The sequence below is a fragment of the Quercus lobata genome, chromosome 8 (genome assembly GCF_001633185.2).
Source record: "Quercus lobata isolate SW786 chromosome 8, ValleyOak3.0 Primary Assembly, whole genome shotgun sequence".
Lineage (NCBI taxonomy): Eukaryota > Viridiplantae > Streptophyta > Magnoliopsida > Fagales > Fagaceae > Quercus > Quercus lobata.
Window position 1 is genome coordinate 45,193,450 of NC_044911.1, and position 26,250 is coordinate 45,219,699.

General features: G+C 35.7%; 2 protein-coding genes across 2 annotated transcripts; both read left to right on the forward strand.

The window, feature by feature from the left end:
• Positions 1-192: 192 nt before the first annotated feature.
• Positions 193-6,272, forward strand: LOC115954715 (phytoene synthase 2, chloroplastic-like). Its single transcript, XM_031072640.1, has 5 exons — positions 193-620; positions 3,774-3,824; positions 4,199-4,371; positions 4,824-5,059; positions 5,723-6,272. Exons 1-5 carry the CDS (start codon positions 257-259, stop codon positions 6,078-6,080), a joined length of 1,182 nt encoding a protein of 393 aa, XP_030928500.1. The 5' UTR covers positions 193-256; the 3' UTR covers positions 6,081-6,272.
• A 16,572-nt stretch (positions 6,273-22,844) lies between these two features.
• Positions 22,845-23,373, forward strand: LOC115956941. The gene is made up of 2 exons (XM_031075202.1): positions 22,845-23,060; positions 23,137-23,373. The coding sequence occupies exons 1-2, from the start codon at positions 22,845-22,847 to the stop codon at positions 23,371-23,373; spliced, it is 453 nt and encodes a 150-aa protein (XP_030931062.1).
• Positions 23,374-26,250: the final 2,877 nt, after the last annotated feature.

Genomic DNA, 26,250 nt, shown 5'->3' on the forward strand with positions numbered 1-26,250 from the left:
TTGACAACCTCATAACCACCAATGGATTAAAAACGTGCGTCGGTTAATAGTAAAAATAATGTAGCAAATTGACGTTCACATTGAGGAGAGTATATGCGTACTCTTCGATGTTACTGTTCATAACTACTGGTCAGTGGTGTGGTGACATATGCATGCACGTGCATTTGTTATAAAGCGGTTACCTTATCCTTATCCAAATAGCCTACCTCATATCCAAAAACAATATTAAGAAGATTATCTTTGCTTGAGAGTTGAGATGTCTGCTGTACTTTGCGTGGTTTGTCCCAGAGTGAATTCTCGTGATCACTCTTTGCCCAGAAATTATTGCACACAAAGGAGGTGTAGTAGTAATAAGTTGAGCTCTAAACCTAGTTTTTCTTCCGGGGTTTCTGCTTATACAAGGGTAGTTGCAAACCTATCAAGATCCTCGGAGGAGAGGGTGTATGAAGTGGTGCTAAAGCAAGCAGCTCTGGTGAGAGAGCATAGGAGAGAGCGTGAATTAGATCTGAAAAAACCAGTTGAGAATGATGGTACCACTACCACTGATTGGAATCGTTTGAATGAAGCTTATGAAAGGTGTAGAGAGTTCTGTGCCGACCATGACGACACATTTTACTTGGGTATATATACTTGCTCTTTCTGTACCTTAGTATGTATTTCATTCTAGGGTTTAATTTGTTACATACAAACTATTTTGCACATACTCCAAAAAATAATTAAAATCGTAACTTGAATTAAGGCTGTCTAGACAACCCGCAGATCCGACCCACTTGGTCAAACCGATTGGACCCGAACTGTCCGCTGTCCGATCTGACTACTCCGGCGGTCGATAGCGGGTCCTTACTGTTCAAAACCGATTCCAGCAGATCGGGTGCGGGTCACTTCCTCCAATACCCGAGCCACCCGACCCAACCACTATATAAATGGGTTTAAAGGTTTGAGTCCTTGCTTTCCAAAATCATCATCTCACTCTCAGTTCTTACCCTCACTCTATCCTCTCAGTCTCATGATCTTTGCTCTTCGCCGATGTTCACCCTTCACCGATCATGCTCGTGGTCGACCTCTGCCTCTCCGTCATTGATCTGTGCTCTTTGTCGTCGACCTTCGCTCTTTGTCCGTAACGTCCCAGCTCGTCTTCGCCTCCATCTCTCAAATTAAATCTTTCTATTTCATCTCTTAGGTTCGGTTATTTGTGGATCTGTTCTTTGGGTTTTTGTTCTTTAGATTTGTGGATGTTCTTTGGGTTTGTAGATCTTCTCTTTGGGTTGTAGATCTATTGATTTTGTTCTTCAGGAATTAAACTTCAGTGTTTGATCTTTGTATTTCGATCGAAATCAAAGCCGACTGCCGCCCACCTGAGCCCGATTCGACTCGATCGGTGGCTTTTCGTGGTTGGTGGTAGGTTTGAAACTTCTCCACCTGATCTGATCAGGTTGATTACAGGTTGGGTACAAACCCGACCCGGACCGACTTGTGGACATCCCTAACTTGAATCACTATTTTTAATTTGACAATTGTGGCTTTAAAGTCATTGTTTTTTTTTGGGTTGTGTGTTAAAATCGTGTAAATATGTGTAATAAACACTATTTGTGATTGAAATCTATTTTGTTTCTAAGAAAATAATTTCTTCATTTTCTAATGTTCGGGACTAGGGCTATCCACAAGTCGGGTCAGGTTGGTTTTCGACCCAGCCTGAACCTGACCAGCCGGTCTCCAGGTGGAAAGAAGAGTGACCCAAAATTGACTGTCGGCGTCAATTGGTCGGATCGGTTTTGGGCTCGGGTGGGGATTGGGTTTGTCGGTCGGTTTCAGGTCATTGCTGGAGTTTTAAAAGTCATCGACATCTGAAAAAAAAAAGCACCAGAATCTGCAAAATTGTCACCGAAAAATGTATAAACTCACCAGATCTGCATCAAAATCGCCAAGCCTCTTCTCAAAATCGTTGAAATCTGCTGGGAATGGTCGGATCTAGCTAAATCTAACCAAATATGGTTGAGAACTTGTTGGATCTCCTCGAATTTGAGCTCAATTTTGCCGGATTTGTATATAACCTCTGTCAGGTCAGGTGGCTCGGGTTTTGGAGAAGAGAACCTGCCACTCGACCCACCAGCATTGGGCCTAGGGCGTAGAAACCTGAAACTGACCGGCAGTAGCATCGGTTCGGGTTGAAATCGGGTGGAGATCAGACGGGTTGGTTGGTCCGGTGGGTCGCGGTCGGTTTTGGACACCCCTATTCAGGACATAGAAAGGGCAATATTTTTAATTTTATTTCAAGATCACAATCAAACATTTTCTAATGTTTTTAAACATAGGAAAACAAATAAACTTTTCATAATTTTCCTTATAAAAAAAAAGAGAGATTTTTTTAGAAAAAAATTTCCAATATAACCATCTATTAAAAAAGATTGTTACTTTTAAAGGGAAAATTATAGAATATTTTGAGAATGCATTAATTGCGTTCTCCTTATTTTTATTTTTATTTTTTTTTTTTGGGTGAGAAACAACATAGATTCAACCACTTTTGTGGCCCCACTTGGTGACAAGCCTACATTATTCGGCCCAGCTCCTCCTTATTTGAATTGTAGGTTCCATACTGAATTTAATTACAAACTTACTAATATGTGAAAGGATATAATACACATTTATATATTATTGGAATATTTTATAATTAATTACTCTTTTTAAATATATACGTCAGTAATTATATATGTGTATTCTATATTTTAATTATACTTCTTAAACAAAAAGATTTTGGATTCTTAACCAAAAAGACTATGTCTTTGCAAAATAATAATAATTTGATTTTGTTTTACTCTTTTCTGCAGGTTTAAAGACTATAGCATATGTTTTCGATCCATAAAGAAAGAAAGATTTTTTCTAAGTCCACTATGACTCTGGTTGGTTCCGCATTTTGGGAGCCTAAACGCGCGATTTTCTTTCCAAAGTCTTTTGTTGATTGCTGAGACTCATCTTTTTGGTCGTTACATGTGAGAGATAAGATGCAAAATTTTAGAACTTTGTAGTTATTATTCTGATTGCCAATATATATATAATTCATTTTAGTGTGATCCTTTTGCAATTCTGATAATTATATTAGTGCCTGTTTGAAGGTTCGCATTCTAAATTCTACCATATCTATTAAAAATAAATAAATTCTAATGTTGTTCAACATATAATGGAATTATTAGGCGGTTTATCTACAATGCAAACTAAAAGAGAAAGAAAGTTTGTTTCCCCTAAAAAAAACTTTTTAGTTTAACTGTATGTAAATAAATTTTTAAAATTTATATATTTTTTTTTGTGGTATATATATTTATATTTTAACTAATTTTCAATAAATAAACTGATTAAATATATTCTTGTTTAGGAAGATTAGACAAAGCAACCTATTATTTATTAAAAAAAAAAAGAACGACGACAACAACTACCACCATTAGCATCATGCATTCTTATAGCTTGTTTGGATTTTTTTTTTTGGAGGGTGGGGGGGGAGAGAGGGTGAGCAAAGAGGATTAGAGTAGAGTTGACTAGAAATTAGCATAATTTTCAGCCAATTCTACTCTACTTTCTCTCAATTCAAACAAGCCATTAAGTCTTAACTTTTTCAGTTTTCTCCACCCAAAAAAAAAAAAAAAACAAATCTTTCAACTATGACTGTTTGTACATTTTTTGAAATTAACTTATGGTCATTTTTAATTGATGCATTATAAATTACTTTTAAAATATAATTGGGGAAATACTGTTGAACTGAGCTTCTCATGTGCGATTTTCAGGTACATTACTCATGATGCCAGAATTGCGAAGAGCTTTTTGGGCGATTAGTGGTATTTGGCGGAGCCTATTTCACCTGAGCTTCATGTTTTACTTTGCTCTGGCTACTGTTTAAATAACTAGTGCTTATATATTACAGTAAATATTCTTTTATACTCACTCTATCATATAATATCCACAATTGTAGTAAACATTTTAAAAGACAAAAAATTGATATCCACCTACCTTTAAAACATGAAAAGTGTTGAAAGCTGATGTACATATATTAAGACCAGAAATTACTCTTATATATACACACAGTCACGATTTCAGTTAAAAACCAATTTGTATATATGTAAAATGTATGTGTAATAACCAACGCTCTAATAGCTAGAGTTAGATAATTAGAAGTGTTGATTGAAAGGATGGCATGTCTTCTTCTCTGTAGTGTGGTGCAGGAGAACTGACGAGCTTGTGGATGGGCCTAATGCTACATACACCACACCCAAGGATCTAGAAAGATGGGAGAAGAGATTAAATGATATTTTTGAAGGTCGACCGTGTGATGTGTATGATGTTGCTCTATCTGATACTGCATCAAAGTACCCTATTGATATACAGGTATATTCCAAATGGCTTAAAGCACTCACATCAATAGATGTATAATAGGGAAAAAAAATGTAAAACTTACATATTTTTGTCTAAAAATGTCAGTATATAATTGTTTAAATTTACAAGTTTGATATAATTACCATATAAATTTAAATTGACATTATTCAATTTGCATTTAAGTTTTTAGTATTTCTTTACTTATGCATTTCGAGAATAAAGGAAGAGAGTTAATAATGATTGTTACGTGTGAAAAAAGATAAACAATTAAAAAAGTAAAGAAAAATATTCTAAGAACATTCATTAATAAAATGTAGTGTAAAATAAATAATATAATATGAATAGGACAACAAATTTTGCACCTGCGAATGCTCTAAACAAACTGGCATGCTCACTTGAATATTAGACAGCACATATTAGGTGCTCAGATTGACCAATTCACTGTAACTTGTTTCATTGGACAGCCTTTCAAAGACATGATAGAAGGAATGAAGTTAGACTTGACAAAATCAAGGTACGAGAACTTCGATGAGCTCTACCTTTACTGCTACCATGTTGCCGGCACTGTGGGGCTTATGAGTGTTCCAGTGATAGGGATAGCACCAAAATCAAAGGCTTCAATAGAGAGTGTTTACAATGCTGCATTAGCCCTTGGAATTGCTAATCAACTCACCAACATACTCAGAGACGTGGGAGAAGAGTAAGGTTCTTATAGCGCAGATATACACATCTTCCCATTTTCATATATATATATATATATGTGTGTGTGTGTGTGTGTGTGTGTGTGTGTGTGTGTGTTTACTTTGTTATTAAGGTCGAGTTTAATTCCAAGTTATATTTTTAGGTTTAAAGTTTAGCTTGCTAGTTTCCCAAACGAACTATATATATTGAATTGATTAAATAAATTAATTTATATATTACAATTTTTTACTTAAACCTTATATTTTATACCTCTGATAATGCATATTAGTCACCAAAACTACTAATTAATTAATTTACACTTCAATAGTAATGATTTAATCAAAATGAATATATAAGTTGTTCATCATGTTAATTGCATAAGATTATCTTTTAGTGTTCAAAAACATATGAAACCGAACCTTTTTTTTTTTTTTGGATTAATTCTTGTATAATTGAGATTTAAATTTGAGTTGAAGTCTATTTCATTATGTTAGTGACTGAGTTCAAACAATAGCCAAGAACCAAATTTAAGCTATTCATGAACAATTTCACTCATTTTATAGCCCAATAAGATTTAGTTTGGAGTAGTAAAATGTAATTTTTCCATAAATATTTTGTGGTCCCATATAGGTTTTTATTTTATATTTTATATACAAAAACACTTGCACCTTCTACTTTGTAGTGCTATCAGAGGAAGAATTTATCTCCCACAAGATGAACTAGCACAAGCTGGCCTGTCAGATGATGACATATTTTGTGGGAAAGTGACCGATAAATGGCGTAGTTTCATGAAGGGCCAGATAAAGCGAGCTAGGATGTTCTACGATGAAGCCGAGAAGGGGGTTTCAGAGCTCAACTTAGCTAGTCGATGGGCAGTATGGTCATCGTTGTTGTTGTACCAACAGATCTTAGATGCCATTGAAGCTAATGATTACAACAACTTCACAAAGCGGGCTTATGTAGCGAAAGCAAAGAAATTAATATCACTTCCTGTTGCCTTGGGGAGAGCACTTAAGGGACCCTCAAAGTTGGCAAGTTAGTAATGAGATATGAACCTGATACCTTGGCGTAGTTTGAATTGGGCGTAAATGAACTAAACAGCTCGAGTTTGATTTGGGAAAATATTTATTATTGTTAGTTTATTTAGCAAACAAGTTAAGTTTAAGTCCAAGTTTATAAATAAGTCAAGCTCAAAAATAATGATGTGTTCATGAATATTATATTTTTATGTATACTTGTCTAAAAATATACTTATATAAACTTGATATTCGACTATATAAATTATTAAATAGGTTTATATGGTATCAAATTATTATTTGTAGTTTATTGATTATACAAATAGCTATTAAAAAATTCTAGATTTGTGAAGGTGTAAAAAAAAAAATGTTAGTCATGTTCATACTATATATAAGAAAAGAATAAGTTAATCACGTAGCTCACAAACAAACTCGAGCTTGATTAACAAGTAAATAAACCAAACTTGTATAAGTAATTTTATTTGGTATTTACTTCGAGCTGATCAGCTTGTATTCAAAATAAAATTAAATGAGCAAACTTGAGCATTTAGTGTCCATTTGGGATGCACTTATATGCCAACTTATTGCATATTTTTTCTACTATTTGCAGTACCCATATGAGTCACCTACTTATTTTATTTTATTTTTGCTTATTTTTCCTATTATTTGTGGGTTCCAAGTGTGTCATATATTTATTTTATTTAATTTTTACTTTTTATCTACAATACTTTCAGCAAAAAGTTAGATAAATTGTTTCCAAACGGACACTTAATACTTGGTTCAACTTAACTCATTTTACACTTGAAAAAACATTTAGCAAACAATTAGAATATATTTAAAATTTAATAACATTTTTCATCAAATTAATTAGAGTGCAATTAGAAGGACATTGGAACAAAATTGAAGTGTAAGTTGTATGTAACAGATAAAATATATTTGGTTGACCGTCTAGTTTAGGTGACCATCTGTTCTTGGTTGGGAATTAGCCAACTACATGTTGTCCAATTCCACCATAAAGCATAAAATTCTAGACTTATGGATATTTTGATTAATTAATTCTGCAGACTTGATTTCCACCTTTGCAAGATCTATTCATTTAATGTAAGACTATATTTGTGTCCCAAGAAGTCATAGTCCATTTGGACAAGTAAACTTCCTAGTCGACCCTACTTCAAACTTGTTGGTCCAAAATTCGTTCAATAACTCAATTGACATATTTTAATGAGCCATAAAAAAGGTTGGTCTGATTTCATAAAGGTGAATATCAATTTTCATGCCATATGTCTTTCTAGATTAGTTAGTACTAGTTTTGCTCCAATTTGCCTATCTTGGAAGGTGAACTAACCGATGTTTCTCCCTACAACCACATTTCATCAAACTCACGTAGTCCTCAAAATCCTTTAGAATTTGGCCTCTATAAATACACCAGAGTATAAGTTTTCTTCAATTAACACCACTTGCCATTGCCAATACTAGAAGTGAACTAGCTCGTACCATCTAAACCATGGCTTTTTCTAAGCATTGTTTTCTTCTGTCTATAATCATAGCATTGTCATTCTCAAGCATCGATGTGAGCCTCGCGGCTCGTTACCTTCTGGACACACCAGCCGCACCACCCACAGCATTAACACTTCCTACAATCCCATCTCTGCCAAAGCCTACATTGCCTCCTCTGCCATCAGTTCCCACACTACCTAAAGCTACATTGCCACCACTGCCTAGCACTCCTTTGCCAACATTGCCGGCTCAACCAACTCTGCCAAAGCCCACATTGCCACCACTTCCAAGCGCCCAAGTCCCACCTCAGCCAACATTACCAACCACCACATTGCCACCATTGCCTACCAACCCATTGCCAACACTGCCAAATCAACCAACTCTTCCATAGTCCACATTGCCACCATTGCCAAGCACCCAGGTCCCAACATTGCCAACCATGCCCACAGTTCCCAAGGTGACACTACCTCCTCTCCCAGCTAATCCACTGCCCACCATCCCAACCACAGTTCCTTCCATCCCGACCATTCCGACCACAATCCCAACAATTCCTTTCCTCTCCCCACCTCCATCAAAGTGAAGCACTATTACGCTAGTCCTTGAGAGTTGAGATGCCACATTTCCATCCTTCTTTCTTCTAGCTTTGCTTGGATGATTCTTTGCACCAGTACTGTTTTACTTTTTGTATACGTTAGAATGTATCTGGGTTCTCTTTCTTAGTCTTTTTTACAGGCTTGTTAGTTTATGAGATTCAGATGAAGTTTTATTTGTGTCATTTTAGGGGTCGTGGATATGTGAGTTTTAGTATTCTCGTAATGGTTCTTGTGGTTATGAATCTGATTTCTTATCATTTATGTTAGTAAGGAGCTTTTCTTCGAAATGGCTTCTATCAGATCTTTACTTTCATGGTTGAATTTTATATCATGAAAAGGGATGACTGCATAAACTAATCACATAAATCTAAAAGAAACAATTAATACCAAGAATTTTGTAGCTTAATTGGCATTTCCAATTAATGAAGATGTTAAGGGTTTAAGTTCTCTCAATCAATTATGAAATTATTAAAAGAGAAGAAGAAGAAGCAATCAATGGGTGAACACTACACACAGAAAGAGGAAAAAAGAAAATTAAAAAAAAAAAAAAATCTGTATAGAAGGGTGCAAAATTTCATCCAATGCAATGATCCATAAGACGATTTTGAATACATTGTTGAGATTTGATTTGAGTAACTGAGTTCAAGAACACAACAATGGCAAAAATACACCATACTTATAGGAATGCTATCATCATTACATTGTTAAGTTAACAAATAAAAGCTAGGAGTCTTGTTGCTTAACTGTTTAATTGACACCTCTTGATGTATCCATGACATTCATGATTCCAATCTCCATTTTTTATTGTAACTATCTAATTTTTAAAAATAAATAAAGGACAAAGAATATAAGGAGAGTGTAAATCATAGATCTCATGTTCAATCGCATTAAACCCATCATGATAATGACATGTTTTTATTTTTGGATATGTACATAATCTTTTCAATGGATCTATTGCATTGGATCTAAGGCATGTATTGTAACTAAGACAAGTCCATAAGGAGAAACATTTTTTTCATAAACAATTCGTATTTTGAACAAGGCAATAAAGCAAGAAAGAGTATTGTGACATCTTTTGTGAAATTTTCGCTGCCTTCAAACTTCAAAATTTTCGATTTGTGAACTATTCTCTATTCACCATAATGTCAATCATACCCCTGTGTTTTTGCAGGTTTTTCTTTTTTTTTTTTTTTTAATAAAAATTTTATTATTATTATTATTATATATTAAAAAAAAAAAGTGTTTCACACCTAGCTTGTCTTATATATATAAATAAAGGTCTCAGTCATGCCTTCCCTAGTCCCCACACATAGTACAAGCGCATCCCACATGTGGCCACAATGGTCATATTAATTAATTCATAAAGGTGACGCATTATAAATATATTTGTGCATTTGATTGCACGAAGAAGCAAAAATAGATACTGTAAGATTTTTCAGGCAAATTACAAATAAAAAAATTTGAGAGATAAGATTAATTTGATGAACTAACTAAATCTATTATCCATGTTGATTCTAAAAAAAAAAAAAAAAAAAAAATCTATTATCCCTGTTGGCAGTTAGAATTTAAAAGATATAAAATGTATTCTTGATTTAAATAATGTCAACAATGACTCTGAATAAATTAAAGGAAAAATGTCAATGACAGTTGTGCTCTCTTGCGCTTTTTTTTTTTTTTTTTTGTAAATTACAATGCTAGTAATATAGCTAGCATGTACATTTTAAATGGAGTAGAAAAATAAATATTTTTTGATTATAATTAATATAAATGATAAATTTTTTAACTCCAAAATTATTAATTATCTTTTTAAAATACACCCACAAAATGACATGGCATCATATGTGTAGGGACACGATTTTTAACGACCTAAGAATGACGTTGGGCTCGTATGTAAAGGGCCCTAACAATATGATTTGTAGAGAGTGAGCTTGAAAGGCTGGACTCTGGTCGTTAGACGGCGGTTTAGTCATGGTTTTCATGGGGGCTCATACGAAGGTAGGTTTGGCCTGTATAGTTAAGCCTAACATCGACGTAGTTTGGAAGGTTTGACTCCTCGGACTAAGTCCGAGGAGCGTCGCATTCCCACCATTCTTCCCCCTTTTTTTGTAGGATCCCCCTCCTTTTGTCTCAGCTCTCTTTTCCTTTTATACTAGTATTTGCTTCCCGTTTCCCACCTCCGTGTCAGTTTTTCCTTTTTTGGGGTAAGTACTCGTCCTATCAATCCATACGTCAGAGTGGTTGGGGGTGGTTGGGGAAAGTTGAATAGCAGGGTCTGGAGTATGGGCTTGTCAGGTGCTGGGCTCCACATTACGGTGTGGGCAGCTTTCTCCCTTGTAATGCTCTTGTACTGAGTTTGTCCTTTACTTCGGGCGTTTTGTGAGATGTTGAGCGTGAGATCGTTTTCAGCCACATCCTTGGGCCTTTAAGGGACTTTCATCACACGTCCTTGGTAGTAGGACTTCTCGGCTTGGGCTTTGAGCCCTTAATACAAGGTGGGCTGGGACCGCAGATTTTGGGTCCCACAATATGTATTTGCAGATTTTTAAAAATGCCAAACCTTCACACACAAAAAATGAAATGAAAAAAAGAAAAAGAAAATTGATCTTAATTTAGTTAAAGATAACGTGGGTTATTAGTGTGTGTTGAATGAATTGGTAAAATTCCATGTCGAGAAGAGATATTCTAGAGAAAGGAAAGAGCTATCTTCTTTTCAATAACACATTGTGAGTCTCCAATGAAAAAAAAGGGCAAATAAAACTTTTGGTTTAATAGATTTTGTCAAAGGAAACATAAAATTTCTATCTGCTCGCTCAATATATCTTTGTCGCAGAATTTTGAAGTTTGGTCATTAATATTCAATATTTACAAATTACAAAACATAATAATGTTTCCCTGATTATTGTTTTAGTTTTTGTGTGGGTTCTAATTGGTAAAACTAAAAAGTGGTAAAGTTTTTATTTTTATTTTTTTTATTCAATAAGAGATTCGTAAACGATTCCCTCTTAAGAAAAAAAAAAAAAAAAACCAAAGAAGTATAAACCGTCTTGCCATAGCCTATGGCAGAGCACTTATGGAACCTTCAAAATTGGCCAAGTTAGTAATGAGGTGAACCTGATATCTTGCCATGTTTGTACGATTCTAAGTTTGTAAAGTGTGTCTTCATATTGGAGAAAGTCATGTTCTGTTGTCCCATACGTGAGAATATGTAAATTTCAAGCCAGTTGAAGAATATTTCTTCAATGTATTCCTTATTCCTTATTCCTGTCTGCCAAAGCCCACATTGCCACCACTTCCAAGCATCCAAGTCCCATCTCAGCTAACATTACCAACCACCACATTGCCACCATTGCCTTCCAACCCATTGCCAACACTGCCAAATCAACCAACTCTTCCAAAGTCCACGTTGCCACCATTGCCAAGCACCCAAGTCCCAACATTGCCAACCATGCCCACAATTCCCAAGGTGACACTACCTCCTCTCCCAGCTAATCCATTGCCTACCATCCCAACCAAAATTCCTTCGATCCCCACCATTCCGACCACAATCCCAACAATTCCTTTCCTCTCTCCACCCCCCTCAAAGTGAAGCACTATTGCTTGAGATGCTACGTTTCCATTCTTTATTCTAGCTTTGTTTGGACTATTCTTTTCACCAGTACTTTTATTACTTTTTGTATACATTAGAACCTATATGGCTTCTAATGTTCTATATTTGTCTTTTTTTACAGGCTTGAGCATGTCCATTTGAAATTCTTCGTGTAAGATATTTTGAAGTTTTATTAGTGTCATTATAGGGTCATGGATATGTGAGTGTTATTATTCTTGTACTGGTTCTTATGGACTGTGGTTATGAATATGATTTCTTATTATATATTTATGTTTGTGGGGAGCTTCTCCTCAAAATGACTACTATCAGACCTCTTAGCCAAAAAAGCAAAAATAAGACTACTATTAGATCTTTACTTTCATGAATCCAAAATTTCATATTAAGGATTTTGACGACTTCATGAATTATCCACATAAATCTAAAAGAAATGATCAATGAAGTGCACACATACACGAAAAGAGGGAGAAAAAAAAAAAAAATGAAATCAATGTGGGTGCAAAAACATATCATATATCCAATGCAATAATCGATATGATTTAATCAGGCCAACAACACAACAACCATAAAAATTATACCACAGTGATATGGTTAGGCTTATATAACGAAGCATCACACATCCACCTTAATTCCCAAAAAAAATCCACTTCATTTAGACCTTTTATCTTATACATAGAAGTTAAATACTTTTACACATTCTGTATTAAGTATATCATAAACATATATAAGACATACATAACACCATATTCTTTCACAGATTTAAAATTATCCAATAAGAACACAAACTATCCCAAATTCTCCATGCCATTGTTTTATTGCTTGTATCAAGCTGTATAAAGAATTGATTTGCTTACAAATTTTCTTTTCATTTCCAAAAAGTACGAAACCGTAGGGTTATTCCATGTAAACATCTTCATCAAGATCATCATTTTAAAAAGTCGTCTTCACATCCATTTGGTGTACAACTAATTAGTCTAATTTGTATATGAATGCAAGAGCTAACAATACTTTAATTGACATGATCCTAGCCATATTAGTGCTAGTTATTAAAATAGTTTAGTCATTCCCTTTGTTTAAAGTCTTTTGTCATTAACCTTGCTTCAAAGGTTTGAACAAACCCATCCATATTATATTTTCTTCCAAATAACCATTTACTATCAATTGATTTTAAACTTAGAGGTAGATCCACTAAAACCAAAGTATATAATTCGATAATAGTAATTCCACTTCATCATTTATAGATTCTTTCCAAAAAAAGCTACATTTCTAAAAGCCATTCATTCTCTAAAATTTTAGGATCACTCTCCACGTTAAAAGTAAGAGTAATTTAAGATCCCATATCTATCACCTTCCACTAGGTATACAAGAGCTTGATATGATGAAATAAAGTCTAAACATTTTCCAAAAAGAATCACATACTAATAAAAAGTCCCCATCCCAAATAATTGTTTTAGCATAAATGATTTTTTAAAAAAAATTAAAATTGATAAAAGGCTATTTTAAATCGATTGAATTAGTCATATTATCAATTGAAAATAGTATGTTAGAAAATTTTAAATAAAAAGACATAATTAATATATCGATTAAATTAGTCATATTATTAACAAGATTTTGAAACCCGGACCGTTCAATGAACCGTAAAAGGGAGAGGTTCAAAATTTTTGAGGTTGGACTGAGGTCGAATTAGGGTTGAACCGTGATGACGTCATAATTAATTTAATAATTAAATAAAATAAAAAATGAAATAAATTTATAAAATAAACAATATTGATCTGAAAATATAGAATATTTGTTCAAAAAAAAAATTGAATAGTAAATATCTTTCAAATATATTTTCACAACTTTTATATTTTAATACTTTTAGGCCAAAAAAATGTAACAAACCGAATGAAAACACAAAAACCTACTGCCACAATGCCATGAGCCAACTGATGTCATGTCTCATTTTTTATTTATTTTTATTTTTATTTTATCAGAAACTAGAAACTTTCATTACTTAAAAAGGAAATTACGTCATGATGGAGAGCTTGTTCTAAGAAACAAGGATTCTCTTCTATCCAAACTAGTTAATCAACAATGCCACAAGCATGTTTATTTAAAAGATGCGCAGGTGTATTTCCCTTGCGCTTTACATGAGAAAACCTAACATTATGAATATCATGACAAGAATCAAGGATCCCATATATTATAGGAGCAACCACGGTAGCTGCATGAGAAAGACCAGCTAGAGCCCTGTACACATTAAGTGAATCCCCTTCTAAAATGAAGTCCTGTATTCCAAGATCTTTTGCAAACTGCAGACTAGCCTCAAAGGCTTTTGCCTCAACTTCCAAAGGACCCAATGGAGCACTCACTTTCATGGACATTGCAGCCATCACCAATCCAGGACAGTCCCGAGCAACAATTCCAATCCCAGCTTCCTTTTTTGCCGAGAAAATAGCCCCATCAACATTCACTTTATACATAATCTCCGGAGGTGGACACCAATGCTCAATCTGATCCTGAACAGCCTTGATTGAAAGCTTTTTGGCACCAACATACTCTTGCAAATACTGACATGGCCATTGCAGTAGCTCTAATTCCCCTTTTTTTTTTCCTCCATTATGAACCTCATTACGATTAGTCCAAATACTCCAAGCAATTGTAACCACCAATGCTAAAATATTTTCCTCACAATCATCCAGCATCATCATCTTCCATAACAAGTCAAGAAAAGAAGGGAATAAACCAATAAAACTAGGTTGGAAAATTCCAAAGCATTTCCAAATATTTTGAGCTCTATGACAAGACCAAAACACATGTCCCGTGGTTTCTAACTCCAGTTTACACTCAGCACAAATATCCTCAACTAGAATCTGTCTGTGTTTCAGAATCCTCTTTGTAGGTAATATGTCTCGACATGCCCTCCACACAAAATGTCGAATCTTATGAGGCACATCTAATTTCCAAACACGCTTCCAAAACCTTTTCGTATTACTCTCATCCGAACTAGAACCTGAGGAACCCAAAGGAGAAGCAGCCAAGATATCAACAGCCACCGTATAAGCACTTTTGACAGTGAAGAGCCCATTGTTAGTCTTTACCCAAATCAGCTTATCTGCAGGTAGACGCATGCTCAACAGTATACACTTAACAGTATCCACTTCACAAGGTAAAAGGAGTTGTTCAATTAAGCCCGAATTCCAGCAAGAATTGTTAGAGTCAATCAACTCAAAAACTCGAAAATATGGAGAAACGTTAACTCGAGGAGAAATTACCATATGAGAAGACGAATTTGGAAGCCATTTATCTCCCCACACTCTAATATTGGTCCCATTACCAACCTGCCATCTCATCCCCTGTTTAACCACCCTTTGTGTAGCCATTAAACTTCGCCAAATATAAGAAGGATTATTCCCCATGGAAGCATTCACAAAATCACAATCAGGAAAATATTTTGCTTTAAAAACTTTGAAGACCAAAGAGTGTTTTCCAACCTGCAAATGCCACCCCTGTTTTGCAAGAAGCGCCAAATTAAACGGTTTGAGCAATTTAAATCCTAATCCCCCAGAAGACTTAGGCATACATAGCTTTTCCCAACTCAACCAAGCTGTCTTCCTTTCATTTTGCTTCTACCCCCACCAGAAATTTCTAATCAGATTTGTCAATTCATCACATAGAGAATTTAGAATCTTGAAACAACTTATCGTATAAGTCAGAATAGCTTGGGCCACCGCCTTGATAAGAATTTCTTTCCCCGCCTTTGACAACAACTTCTCCTTCCAACCCGACAATTTCTTAGCAAGTTTCTCCTTAATTGAATTAAATGAGTTTCGTTTATTTCTTCCAACCAATGACGGAAGACCAAGATATTTCTCATGATTTCTGATCACCTGTGCTCCAAATTGGTTTTTGATTTCTTCCTTCACACTTGTGTCCGTATTAGAGCTAAAAAACAATGATGTCTTTGTTCTATTCAGTTGCTGACCCAAAGTTGCCTCATAAACTTGAAATATTCGTTGCAAAGAGTCACATTCCTTTAGAGATGCTTCACAAAAAATTAAGCTATCGTCTGCAAAGAATAAATGTGAGAGCTTCGGTCCTCTTCTACACATATCTACTCCATGTAAATCACTCACCACCGTAGCCTTCTTTATCATTGCTGACAAACCTTCAGCATAAAACAAGAAAAGATATGGTGATAAAGAATCTCCTTGATGCAAACCCCGAGTTGGAACAATGTTACCACATGGCTTTCCATTAAGCCTAATAGAGTATTTGACCGATGAAACAGACTTCATTAAAAGATCTCGGACTTTCTAATCAAACCCCAACTTTTCCATGATTTCTTCAAGACACCTCCATTCAACCCTATCATATGCTTTTCTTATATCTAACTTTAGCATCATCTCACCCTTCTTTCCCATTTTCTTTTGATTTATATGGTGCATAGTCTCAAAATCAACCAATACATTATTAGTGATTAATCTACCTTGTACAAAAGCACTTTGTGAATCACTAATAATGGAAGGCAAAACTTTTTTAAGTCTATTGCAATAGCTTTAGAGGCAAGTTTATAAACCACATTACATAAACTAATAAGACGATAATCCGTTATTCTTTGTGGTTCCTTATTTTTTGGAATTAAGACAATATGAGTGTCATGAAAGTGAGGAGGAGAAATACCTGAATTAAGAAAATCAAGTACAGTTTTAATCACCTCATTGCCAACCATTGCCCAGAAGTGTTGAAAAAGCATAGGTGGCATGCCGTCGGGGCCTGGAGCTTTTAAAGGATACATTTGGTTGAGAGCTGCCTTCACCTCTGCACCTTGGAAATCTCTAGTAAGCATGTTATTCATATCTTGAGAAACTTTAGGCTCCACTGCTTCTATTAATTCCCTGAACTCAGATGGGTTAGAAGAAGAGAATAAGTTTGAATAATAGTTAATCACAATCTCTTCAACCTTCCTCATATCTTCCTACCAACAATCATTCGAATCCATCATACTAGAAATAAAATTCTTTTGATACCTGGTTGAAGCTTTAGAGTGAAAAAATCTAGTATTTTGGTCTCCATTTTGAAACCAGTTTATTCTAGATCTTTGTAACCACATGGTATCCTCTTTGTCTAACCAACAATTCAACTCTACCCAGGTATTTCGAATATCTTCAATTATAGCAGGAGAAGTAGATTGGAGCTCCAACCATTCCAAATGCCTCTGTAAGCTTTTAATCTTTTTGCCTACATGTCCAAACTCATTTTTATTCCATGCAACCAGCCTTGATCTATATAAGTCCAAGCAATTTACAAGAGGAAAATCTGAATTTGCTAATCTTCCATCATCCCATGCTTTATTAACAAGCTCTTCGCACCTTTGATCCTTTAACCACATAGATTCAAACTTGAACATACATGGAAACTTTTCCTTCTTAGCTTTCCCAAATAAGTGCAATGATAATGGGCAATGATCTGATACAGAAGAAGAGAAGCGATAAAGTTTGGTTGAAGGAAACTTATCTTTCCAATCTTCTGTAGCCAAAGTACGATCTAACCTCTCTCTAATTTGAGTGCCATCCTTCCCTTGATATAACCATGTAAACTTAGGGCCTACGAATCCTAAATCACGAAACCACACAAATTTATGGCATTCAAGTAACTAACCATTTGTGCAGCAGGACGATTTCCACCACCCTCCTTTTTAGATAAACCAACAAGCTCATTAAAATCACCAATTGCGACCCATGGTAAGTGAGACATGTCCTTAATAGACTTAAGCAAAGACCAAGACTCATGCCTTTTTTCCATCTCTGGATTTCCATAAAAACCAGTAAGCTGTCATCATCCCACACCTTCACCTCCATCTATAAATGCATCAATATGAGACATGGAATATTTTTGAACATGAACATTAATATCATCCTTCCAAAACAAAGCAAGCCCTACACTAGAGCCTACACTCGGCATAATCAGCCCATTCTTGAAACCACACTTATCTCTAACATTTACCATCCACTCCCTATTAGATTTTGTTTCCATCAAGAACACTAGTTTGGGAACTTCTGCCTTAACCAATTTCTTTGAGGCATTAACTGTCCGGTGGTTCCCAAGCCCCCGACAGTTCCAACTTAGGATACTCATTGGACCCGGTGGGGCTGTTCAACAGCCTCCGCCGATCCCAAATATGAACTAGAGAGAGTAAGTGTATTTGCTTTAGCACTTACTTTTGTTTTCTTTTCAGTATCACCTACATCCTGCGTCTCAACTACAGCCAAAGAAGACTTCCTTTTTAAACCCAACAAATCAGCACTTTCTATTGAAAAAGGACTTTCAATAGCCCTATTCCCACGTCTAGCCCACTTCCCTTTTTTAACATCACCTTTTCTAGCCCCTAAACTAGACTCACCCAATAAGCTATTAAATTTCTTGGGCTTACCCTTTCTTTTAAGTCTTTCAGAATCACCTTTTTCCAATGAGCCTTGAATGACCCAGCCCATCTTGAATTCCCCAACTGAATGCCCCCCTTGAGCAAAGTCACCTTCACCAATTAGCCCACAATCCCCTTCCCTATCCTTAAATGCCCCACTATTCTTATGAACAATCTCATTAGACAACACCGAATTTTCCTCATTTGACACCTTATTAGAATTAGACACGACAACAATGGAAGTTGAAGGCAGTTCACAATGTCTCTTTTTTTTTTTTAATAAAGAAAAAAGAAAAAAAACGCATTACCCCAAAATAGGGAACTAAGGCCATGTTTGGTTCAATAATTTTCATCACTCAATTTCCATCACTCATCACTCATCATTCAATTTCCATCACTTATCACTCATCACTCAAAATACCCTACCCATTTGGCACCATTACTCACTTGTCATTACTCAATATTTTTCACACTATTTGTGGGTCCCATACCTGTCACTTGGTGCATTTTTTTTTTAATATCACCGAACCCAGTGGGGAAAAAGAAAAAGAAAAAAAAGAAACCTAGATCAGATCACCGAACCCAGTGGAAAAAAAAAAAAACAGATCAAATCACCGAACCCAGTGAAAAAAAAAAAAAAAAAACCCAAATTAGATCACTGAACATAGTGAAAGAAGAAGAAGAAGAAAAAAAAAAAAGAAAAAAAGAAAAAAGAAACACAGATCAGAAGGAGGAAGAAGAAGCCACCTGGTGTGAAAGGAAAAAGAAAAAAAAGAAGATGAAGAAACACAACCTAGTGAAGAAAGAAAGAAAACAAAAAAAAAGATGGTCAAAAGTTACAACTAAAGTCTGATAGTGGGGCCCTCCATGTAGTTTTATTTATGGAAATGCCATTGAGTTATGAGTTATGGAAACTAAAAACAGCTAAAATATGTTTTCAGTTTTCATAACTCGTAACTCAAAAATCAAAGAATTGAGTGATGGAAATAGAGTTATGGAAACAGAATTATGGTGGTGCCAAACGGACTTCTAGCTATAGGTCCCACCATTTTTTAGTTATGAGTTATGGAAATAGAGATATGAGTTATGGAAACTAATGAACCAAACACCTCCTAATACTGTCACTTTTTATAACCCCTTCAAATTCAAATTTTAAATTTCAAACAAAAATAAGAAACAAACAAAAAAATCTACAGTCACTTATGTACTTCATCTTATTTAATTTAAAAAAATTACTATTTCCAAAGCAACCCACTCATATGTCATATCACCCTTTTTTCAATACAACATCAGACCCAACCTGCCCCCACTTACCACTATCTCCTCTTCCCTTTTTGTCATATTTTCTCTTTTACTCCCCAAGATTCTCTCTATCCCCATAGTTTCTCTTTACAAACAAAATTTATCCTCCATCTGACAGAAACTAAACAACAAGAACCAATGATAATAGAGAAAGATCTAGTGACAGTGAAACATTTTGGCTAAACAAGATGTCAAGCTCTGGCTTCTAGTGAAGAAAAACGAGATAGACCACTGCAGATTTTTTTTCAAAGTATTTGTTATCCAATCGGTAAAACCGTGTTCAGTCTTGCAAACCCGGAGGTTTGACCGCGGTCCAAACGATTTGCAGCAAATTTAAATTTTCCGGTTTTATACTTCTAAAGAACCGGACTGATGGCTGGTTTCCGGTTACTACAGTCCTACTGGCCGATTCAGTTCGGATTTCAAAACCCTGATTATTAATTGAAAATAATGTGTTAGAAAATTTTAAATACAAAGACTTAATATATATATATATATATATATATATTTATATTATCTCAAGATGCGAGAAGAGTTTTAATATTGCATTAAGATGTAGGATTTTAAATACCAAAAATGCAAAATTTAAAATAACCGCCTTATTCCTCAAATTGTATTAAACTAGTCTTAGGACACCTAAAGAAAGTTGAACTCAAGATCTATAAGATATTTACTATTTTGCCCACTTCATTATAAATAGGATTTATCTAAACATCTCTATTCCTGAAAAATGTATTTCATCCAATATTTTCATCATAATTTGAAGGAAAAACAAGTAGAAAAATGAAGGATAAAAAAAGTACATATGTTATAAAATAAAAGGAAGTAGTAGACGTTTATAAAAAAAAGAAAGTAGTAGACAGAGAAAACTATAAGTGATTATGTATAGGACTTAATATATATATTTTTTTGTTGAGAAAAATAGGACTTAATATTTAAGTAGTCATCTACTCCTTTTATTATTGCGGAAATACATGCAAGTGATATATTCGATACAAATAGTATGTCCATTCTTTGCAATAACTTCATGTATATATAACAATATCAAGTCAGTCAGTCTGAAGGAAATAGGTGAAGTGATACAATTTGATTGGAAAATGTTGCAGTAATTGAAGGAAGGAAAAAATGGCTGGTGAAGGCCGCAACATAACAAAATGCCGAAATTAAACACTATCCAAGTTATTCAGCCTAAATTGGACACTTGTTCAATTTACAAGCAATACTTAGGAATTCTCGGAGTACAGAGAATGTTGCTCTCTTCTTTTATATTCATAGTGGGTTTACTCATTAAATTCATAGTGGGGTCCATTATAAATGCGAGATGAAAGAATACCATTTATCCATATTCTGGGATTACCTAAGAATTTTCCCCAATTTACTCAATCTCCAACAGCATGTAGGAACTTAAGTTGATTTTTCTTTTTTTAATGAATAACTTAAGCTGCTAGATTACTTATCTTTCATCATGGTTTATTCAAACAATTTCACTAAAAATAAAAAAAAGCAACTATAAGTCTAGTGGCCCTAAATTTAATATAACTTATACTTAAGGTTTATTCACAACAATAAAAAAAAAAAAAGTCTTCATCTTAAATTTTAGGGTTGATTATGGATCTTCAACATATTAATTAAGGTCGATCATATGGATTATATTCTTTTCTTCCATTTTATTAATTGTATCTAATGTTATACTCTATGTTACTTTCTTAATTAATAAATCATTTTTATTACCTTACTAATGTATGTTACTTAATTTGAGTTTTCCTTTACCTTTTATTTAGTAAGTAAATATCATTACATGAGAATTATAAATAGAATTTTGATAATGAAAAAAAAATTACAACCCTACTTATTTATATATAAAATTATAATAAATAAGCACAATAAAAAAAGGGTGTTATATAATATTAAATTACTTTAATATTCACATTAGTGTTATTTTATTTTCGAAATTGGTTTTAAGTATTATATATAAAGTATGTGTGCATGCATAATAAATGTCTATTTAAGTAAGGAATAATGCTATAGCCACAAATTATTTTAAACATTTTTACAAACCATTGATGTGCCCAACTTTTTATTGATTTTCATTTAGGTCCACTATTAACATCATTTTTTTATTTACCAATAACCATTTATCACATCAATTGTAGGAGTGATAGGCCCAATAGTATGTATCTATGTATGTATTAGGTTGAGGGCCCAATCCGAGGACATTAAGCAGTTCGAGGATGGGCAAAACATTGTTATGGGAGTTCGGGTTAGTGAATAAAGAGGTGAGGTTTGGTCATAAGAGTCCAAGAAGGTGGTCTGAGAATGAATGCCTCCTCAGTCGAGCAAAGCCGAGGTCCAATAGAGTTGTCTGCCACCCGGGGCATCGTTCTAGGAAGTTATATTGATAAGGACAAACATCCTAGAAGCACAGGACAGAGGGAAGCCATATAATATCTAAGAGAAAGCTGCTACCATTGCATTGAATGCTGTAGCTAATTCTCTGGCCACATTAATGAGGAAGTGATACCTGAACAGTAATTTTCAACCTTACAACTACTCTCTAAAGACTTTAAGAAGGTGTTGATGGGATAAGGATCAACACCAACAATCTAATCTACACGTGGAGGGTAGAGATGAAAGGGGGAAGATAGTGTAAAATAGAAGGATAGCCGTGAGAGAAGGGGATCGAAAATTCAAGAAAAAAACACTGTAACAATAAAAACTGTACTGGTATTATAAACAAGAATTGATCTCCTCGGATTGTGCCGATGACAATTTTCTTTAGATTAAACCAGTTTATTTTTACTTTATTGTCATTTAGATCTACTATAATCGCTATCCAACTCATTAGAGCCTAGTTTTCTAACCCACTCTTGATAAATTCATTGTATTGGGCTCTTTGGGTCTAGATCCTTTAACCTTTTGGGCCTAGGACTCAAATCGTGTCCTTACAATTGGCACTGTCTGTGGGAAATTCTTATGTTATAGTGAGTTTAATGGTCAATTATAGTAGGTTTAGGTCCAAACCGAGAGGAATCCATGGGATCCCAACGTCAAGATCATTTCCTCAATTTTGAGCAAAGAAGGGATTGAGAAGTTAGTGTGCATACCACCTTTACCAGTAGGAGCCACTCTAGAAGTGGGAGCATGTCTCTCATTAGGAAAACACTAGAGACATGCAACTGGAAGTTGATCATTTGAAGAGGAAGTTGTGCCGCGAATGGTGAAGGCAAACTCCCTCTAACTTTGATTTTTCTTTTGGTAATGAGGGGGATGGTAGCTACAAACCCAGTTCAAGAACTCCCCCTAGTGAATCTTTCTTGTGTGATGAGGATTATCACTGTAAGTATAGGAATAAGAGCCCGTCTTGCAAATGCCTGAGAAATGACGCTATGAGCAAGGCGTTAAACCAAATTTCCAGGTCACCTTTCACACGGAGAATTGAAGGAGGAAAACTTCCTCGGCGATTTACTCAGCTAACATTCACAATATACAATGGTCGAAGAGACCCTATGGAACATGTAAGTCACTTCAATCAGAGAATAGTTGTCCATTCCAAGAATAAGGCTTTGATGTGCAAGGCGTTCTTGTCCAGTTTGAAGCCTGTGGTAATAAGATGGTTTAATGGCTTGAGGGCAGGTTCTATAGATTACTTTAAGGAACTTATCTGGGCATTTGGATAAGGTTCCTCGGCCCTTAGATTCCCTATTGTTTATGACCATGCTAGAAGGGGAGACCTTGAAAACGTACGCAAACAGATACTGGGAGATGTTTAATGAGATCGATGGTGACTTTGATGATATGGCCATAAGAACTTTCAAGGTCAACCTACTTGCCGAGCATAGTTTGAGGAAGTCTTTGACTGGGAAACCTATTAACAGTGTTTATCAACTCATGGACCGAATTGACAAGTATAAGTGAGTTGAGGAGGATCAACAGCAGGGGAAAGGGAAGGCTAAGGTTATCCTTCAGGAGAGGAGGGATTTTAGGTCAGACTGATACAATAATAGCTAACCCTGGAGGGACTTTGCTGGGTAATCGGGGTCTACCAATACTCAAATGGTTAACACAGTGTTCCGAAAACTAGTACATCAAGTCTTGGAGAAAATAAAAAATGAGTCATTCTTTAAATGACCAAATAAGATGGGAGGCGACCCCATGAAGTGCAATCAGAGCCTTCATTGCCAACACTACCAGAACCGAGGGCATACTACAGAGGATTGTAGAACTTTGTGGAATCATTTAGAGCAGCTGGCTTGAGAAGGGAGGTTAAAGCAGTTTTTGTATCATCCCAGTGGGCAAGGGGGCCAGGCTAGATTGGAACCTCAGAAAGATGCTTTTTTAAGAGCCCCTTTGGCCACGATTAATGTTATCCTCGTTGCTTCGGGGAGGACTAGTTCTCATCCATCCAAGGTGATGTCTGTAACCACCTACCGAGGACTCTAACCATGAGTCAAAGAGGGCTAAGATGGAGATCCGACCAGCATTGAGCTTCTCGGATGAGGATAAGGTTAGAACCATACAACCACATGATGACCCCCTGGTGGTCACCCTTAGGATAGGAGGATATGATGTGAATAAGGTGTTGGTGTATCAGGGTAGCGGGACAAAGATTATGTACCCTGATTTATTCAAGGGGCTAAACTTGAAACTTGAGGATTTGGCATGTTATGATTCACCTCTGTTAGGCTTTGATGTGAAGGTTGTTATTCCAAGGGTCAGATTAGACTATTGTGCAGGCAGGCTCAGAGGTGGTGGTGGTGGTGGACTTTATTGTGGTACATGCTTATTCTCCCTACACAGCCATTGTAGCCTAACCTTGGCTTCATGCCTTAGGGGCTGTTTCTTCCACCCTCTACCTGAAAGTGAAATATCCATTCGGGAATCAGATTAAGGAGCTAGTTGGGAGCCAGTTCGTGGCTAGGTAGTGCTTGGTGGCTACAATTATGCATCAGCCTGAAACCGTGTCCTTAACCCCTACTAACAGGGGTTTATAGCAATAAAGGACTCCGGTGTTACCTGTGGATGAGATAGCCAAGGGGCTGAAGTGTGAGAATTTAGAGATAATTGTTGTAGATGATGATTCAGAGAAGTTTTTTTAGGTTGGAGCTTAGCTGCCTCCTCGAGAAAAGGAAGAGTTGGTAGAGTTTCTCAGGAGGAATGTTGACATGTTCACATGGAGTGCTTACGAAGCTCCTGGGGTGAATCCAAACTTCATTTGCCATAATTTGAATGTCAATCCGTCCGTTATCCCCAAAAAACAACCACCTTAGCACTCATTTAAAGACCATTCTAATGTTGTCAAAGACAAAGTGATAAAACTTAACCAGGCTGGGGCTATTAAAGAAGTGTTTTACCCTGAATGACTGGCCAATACTGTAGTGGTGAAGAAGAAAAATGGAAAGTGGTGAGTGTGTGTGGACTTCACAGATTTGAACAAGGCCTATCCAAAGGACCTTTTTCCTATGCTTCGAATAGATCAGCTAGTGGATGCAACTGTAGGCCATCCTGGAATGAGATTTTTGGATGCCTTCTAGGGATATCATGAAATACCACTGGCTCTGGTTGATCAAGAGAAGATAGCTTTTGTCACTCCTACTGGAAATTACCACTACAAGGTGATTCCTTTTGGATTGAAGAATGCAGGGTCTACCTATTAGAGGATGATGACCAAGATGTTCGAGCCACAATTGGGCAAAAATATTGAGGTTTATATAGATGATATGGTGGTGAAGAGTAAGATGGTGTCTGAGATGTGGGAGGCCTCAAGAATATTTTTGAAATACTGAGGAAACACAAATTGCACCTCAATGCTTCCAAGTGCTCCTTTGGCGTGGGCTATATGGTCACTCATCATGGAATTAAGATCAACCCTGATCAGGTTAAGGCAATTAACAGTCTACAACCATCTCGAAATCCTAAAGAAGTCTAGAAGCTAACAAGAATGACTTTTGCCTTGAATCGGTTTATCTCTCGGTTAGCGAACGGATGTAAACCCTTCTTCTAGTTGTTGAACAAGTGGAAGGGATTTGAGTGGACCGAGGAGTGTGCCTTGGCCTTCCAGTAGCTTAAGAAATACCTTTCTCGGCCATCTGTTATGTCGAGATCTAAGGTGGATGAGGTCTTGTTTGCTTACATTGCTATGGCTTCCCATGCCATAAGTTTGGTGTTGATACGAGTTGACAATGGTGTGCAGAGGCCAGTTTACTATGTAAGCAAGTTGTTGCATGAAGTAGGAGTTCATTATTTGCCACTGGAGAAGGCCATTTTGGCAGTAGTATATGCTACACATAAATTTCCTCACTACTTCCAATCCCACAAAGTTGTTGTTTTAACCCAACTTCCTCTTCAATCACTACTTCGGAGTGCTGATTTCATAGGGAGGATTGCCAAATGGGGTACGATCCTAAGGGCTTTTGATATGAAGTATATGCCTCGCATCTCTATCAAGAGCCAAGTCTTCGTAGATTTGGTGGCCGAGTTCGCTGAATCCCCATTTGAAGAAAAGGTAGAGAGGCAGGACATGGATGAAAAATTAGTTGGCATGATCTCCTTGCAAGGACCTTTATCCTGGAGGGTATACGTTGATGGTGTAGCGAATCAAAGAGGATTTAGAGTGGGGCTAGTTTTAATATCTCCTAAGAAGATTACTATTAAGAAATCCTTAAGATTGAGCTTTTTGACCACAAACAATGAGGCTAAGTATAAGGCTCTATTGGTCAGGATGACCATTGTTTCGAAAATGGAAGAAAAAATAGTAGAGATATTCTCAGATTCAAGATTGATCGTAGGCCAGGT

Coding starts and splice junctions, on each gene's coding strand:
- LOC115954715 (XM_031072640.1), top strand. CDS start 257: ATGTCTGCTGTACTTTGCGTGGTTTGTCCCAGAGTGAATTCTCGTGAT. Junction 3,825..4,198: donor AGCTTTTTGGGCGATTAGTG/GTATTTGGCGGA, acceptor TCTTCTCTGTAG/TGTGGTGCAGGAGAACTGAC. Junction 5,060..5,722: donor CTCAGAGACGTGGGAGAAGA/GTAAGGTTCTTA, acceptor TCTACTTTGTAG/TGCTATCAGAGGAAGAATTT.
- LOC115956941 (XM_031075202.1), top strand. CDS start 22,845: ATGAGCAAGGCGTTAAACCAAATTTCCAGGTCACCTTTCACACGGAGA. Junction 23,061..23,136: donor TGTCCAGTTTGAAGCCTGTG/GTAATAAGATGG, acceptor CATTTGGATAAG/GTTCCTCGGCCCTTAGATTC.